General features: G+C 50.9%; 1 protein-coding gene across 5 annotated transcripts in view; it reads right to left on the bottom strand.

Annotated features, from left to right (window-relative positions):
• Positions 1-508: 508 nt before the first annotated feature.
• Positions 509-4,128, bottom strand: part of klf8 (Kruppel like factor 8) — a 29,414-nt gene continuing 25,794 nt past the window's right edge. For 4 of the 5 annotated variants that reach the window (XM_064349628.1, XM_064349630.1, XM_064349631.1 and 1 more), the window contains exons 5-6: positions 3,826-3,998; positions 509-3,720 (exon numbers count right to left, since the gene is read on the bottom strand). In XM_064349628.1, the coding sequence (XP_064205698.1) occupies positions 3,539-3,720; positions 3,826-3,998 (355 nt within the window). In that variant the 3' untranslated portion in view covers positions 509-3,538. The remainder of the gene's footprint in view (positions 3,721-3,825; positions 3,999-4,128) is intronic. The other variant, XM_064349629.1, reaches the window with a different exon arrangement.

Genomic DNA, 4,128 nt, shown 5'->3' on the forward strand with positions numbered 1-4,128 from the left:
TTAAATCAGGCTTCTACAGCAGCTTCATCATTTGGCAGGGAATGCAGGTACCTGATCTTGTTTCATGAGTCTACAGAGCATGACACAGTCACGCCACAACGGCTTTTGGGGGGTTGAAATAATTGGGGTTTTTTTCAGAGTAGACATTTGTTGTTTAAATGTTTAATGTTGTTCAGGAAAACCTCTTTATGACACTGCATGCACATTGATAAGTTGTCACAATCACCAATCTGATTACAAACTCATTCCACTACAGCGTTTCTGAAAACAGTAAAATGATCTCTTGTTAAAGAGCCCCCTCCTGTGGCCATACCAGTATATTACAGCTGAAGTTTTAATTTCCACTGAGTTAACACTGTCAGTCTTGGGTTTCTTCTCAACGTGGGTTTTAATACTCAGATTTGTTATTTTGCAGAATATCCGTGTTAATCTTAGAATGCGACATTATATTTATTGCACTTCCTCAGAAAACATGAAAATTACGTAAAAATTACGACACAGAGCCACGTTGCACCAAAAACATTTTATTCTATAAAAGGAGAGGGGTTATCACGACTGTACAGGGAGACTGACCTCACACCACTTCTCACAGTATCAAAAAGCTCGCGTTTCCTCGCTGATCTTTACACATTTGTTCTGTACAAATACAAAAGAAATAATATCAATTATTTGTATTATTATAACAATAACTGCATTGCACTGAGTATTATATTACTGGCCCATAAGTTACTGCATTCAATATAAAATACCTATGATTTCGCTGTTTTTAAGATTTAATTATGATGAGTAGAAGCACACACACACACGCACGCGCACGCACACACACAAATCCCCATCAGTTTAACCATCCTTACGATGGGTGGCACTGTTTCCTTCGATTGATCAGTAACTAGGCAACCAAGGCGCACATCCACTACTCACCACTAACAGTCCCTTTAAAAGCTCATAATGCAGCTGCTGTTACAGTCGTTTTGGGGGAAGCCCTAATAGTTTGTCCGTGTCTCCAGAATGAGTAAATCACAACATCCGTACGGGCTGCCCGACACCTCTCCCATTCCCCTCAGCGCCACACCGCCGGCAGGGAGCCAGGTTCGACTTTTCAGGCTTCCCTGGTTTCCATGGCGACAGGTTTCAGACAGGGTCTGTGTGTGGCGTGATTCTGACGGAGCCCGCTGCACTAGCCCGGGACGTTCCCCGACGGGACGTCCTGATATAAGGGTGGCGTGCCGGCTCGCGCCTCTGTGCGAGGAGAGACGGCGATCTCTCCGTAAAGACGCCGGAGCGCACCGTCTCCAAGGACACCGCCGAGCTGCACATGCGCACCACGCTGCGAACACGGCGCCCTCCATGCAACACGAGCGCGCGGGACACACGGGGGGCGGCCTCCCGCCCAAGCCCAAATAAACACAGGTCATAAAAACCCCAGGTAAGAGGAGAAAAGCAGGTTTCACATTGTCTAGTCAGTGTTAAAAATAGAAATCCACCCGTTACATTTATTCTGGACTCTTGATTATATACAGTATGTACAATTTTTCAGTTATTTTTAATTATTTATCATTGTCCTCATGCCTATGAACGGTTTACAAAAATGAATTGCAATTGAATCCATATCTTTTTTTAAAAAGATGTGCTTCGTAACACTTCAGAATTAAGCAAAATGGATGAGGAAATCAGCACTGTAAGGTTCACCGGGCCAAAGATCTTCTATTGTAAGCATGCTCTTAACTCCAGCAGGCGGGCTACAATCGGACAAGCACTTTTAGCTGTGTTTGAGTGAGGCATCTTGATTTGCACGCAATCATCTTCATAAAATGGCCTCAGTGGTACAATGGCTATGAGGAGCGGTAACCACGGGAACGCCCTGCGCCCCCCCTCGCCCCCACACCCCTCCCCCTTTATGTTTGTTGCATAAGAAAGTGACCCCAGACAGGACCTAGAACAGCCAGGTTAGGACGGGGAGAGCCTGCCGGGGGGGTCAAGGTAGCACAGCAGAGCTGGGATTAATGGGCTACCATGACAACCAGACACACAAAACAAAAACAAAACACCCTTTTTGTGCAGGTAAGTCCGTTAGGCTCTCAGAACTGAAGTAACAGCGTGTGTCCACAATCGACACTCCCCTCCTGGATAAAACTACGCCCAGCAACACACACACACACACATGCAAACTTACACACACACACACGCAAAGCCCCCCCAATTCTCTGTCAATAACACATTTGTCATTTCTAACTTTTATTTTCGTATCAAAAGCAACAAAGAAAAAAAAAAAAGACAAGTGTGCACCTGTGTCCTTTGGGGGATGCTATTTCTGTTAAAAGCCAATCTCAGCGTAAGAAACTTGAACCAATTCTTTAATTACACAAAAATAAGCAACGTCAACACTGTTATTGAGCAAGTCTAATTTTAGGGAAAGATTAAAAGTTTTGATTGACAATGAACTACAGAATAAAAGAATAAAAGACAATTCACAGTTTTGGAGCTCCCTGTCGCTCTCTGGGTAATAGGTAGGTGTAAAAGACAATGTGCTGACCACCCCTCCCTCCCTCTCTCACTCACTCACTCTCGCTCTCTATATCTCTCTCCCTCCCTCTCTCTCTCTCTTTCACTCTCTCTCATGAGGAAGGGAACAAAAAAGGAATTAATGGGACTAAAATTAAACTTTAAATAGCAGTATTCCTTCGACATTTAGTCTCACACACATACACACACGCACACACACTCACCCACACACACACACACACACACACACACACACACACACACACACACACTCAAATGAAGCAGAAGAGCAGTCCACACAGAGGGTGTGGGTCAGTGAGTAAACATGGTAAGACGCTGTACTGCAGTCTCCTCCATCGTTGCCTCTCCAGAACACAAGGGGGCAAACACGCCCCCGCTGGCCAGGATGCACCTGTCACTCACCCCGTCCGGCCAGTCAGGCCCGTTAGGCTGGGCAGGGCGGGGCAATAAGGATTGGCCAATCAGTGACTCTCTCGTCTGGGGCCAGTGGGGGACCAGAGAACAGCCTGAGGCTTGGGAAGTGGGGGGGAGCAGGCACACACAGACCAAAGGTCCCGCCTCCTGTCCATGTCTTACAAGACCACATTTCTAATGGGGGGGTGAGGGGCAGAGGTGGGGGGAAGGGGGGTCACAGTTAAAAATCCATCCCATTTCATTTCTTTCTCTGAAGGAGGGGCAGGGCAGGTGGGCGGAACTGACAGGTGAGGTGGGGCAGAGCTGGCAGGCGGGGCGGGGCTGACGGGCGGGGTTGATGGGCGTGGCAGGGTGGGCGGGGCTGATGGGCGGGGCATGGCAGGGTGGTTTGGGGCAGGGCTGGCAGGGCGGTTTGGGGCAGGGCTGATGGGCGGGGCTGGCGGGCGGGCTGACGGGCGGGGCTGATGGGCGAGCGGGCGGGGCGTGGCAGGGCGGTTTGGGGCGGGGCTGGCGGGCAGGGCTGATGGGTGGGGCAGGGCTGATGGGCGGGCGGGCGGGGGGTGCGTGGCAGGGCGGTTTGGGGCGGGGCTGGCGGGCGGGTTCACATCATGACGTGGCGTCTCCGGTGCAGCGCCAGGTGGTCGGAGCGGGAGAAGCTGCGGTCGCAGTCGGTGCAGCGGAAGGGCTTGATGCCCGTGTGCTTGCGGAAGTGCCGCGTCAGCTCGTCCGACCGCGCAAACCGCCAGGTGCAGCCCTCCCACGTGCAGTGGTACGGCTTCTCACCTGCAACGCAAACGCACACAGCTGAGTCAGACGCTAGGCGGGGGACACGGGGGGGGCGGGCGAGGGGGGCGAGGGGGGCGAGCGGGGGCGAGGGGGGCAGCGCACCTGTGTGTATCCTGCGGTGGGCCTTCAGGTGCGAGCTCTTGGTGTACACCTTGTTGCAGCCGTCGTAGTCGCACATGTGAACACGCCTCCTCTTCATGTCTGGCGAGTCAGGGTCCGCCTGCATGTCCAGGTCCACCACAGCACTGAGGGGAGAGGCCAGCCCGTCACACAGGCTGCAGCCACCCACACCGCATTATATACGTTCAGTACATTATCCATAAGAACCTAAGCGTCAAACAATATTTTACATGGAAGGTGTGTATATTTAACTGCCGATTTATAACCATAACTTACATTCTGCAC

Source organism: Anguilla rostrata, chromosome 9, assembly GCF_018555375.3.
Source record: "Anguilla rostrata isolate EN2019 chromosome 9, ASM1855537v3, whole genome shotgun sequence".
NCBI lineage: Eukaryota > Metazoa > Chordata > Actinopteri > Anguilliformes > Anguillidae > Anguilla > Anguilla rostrata.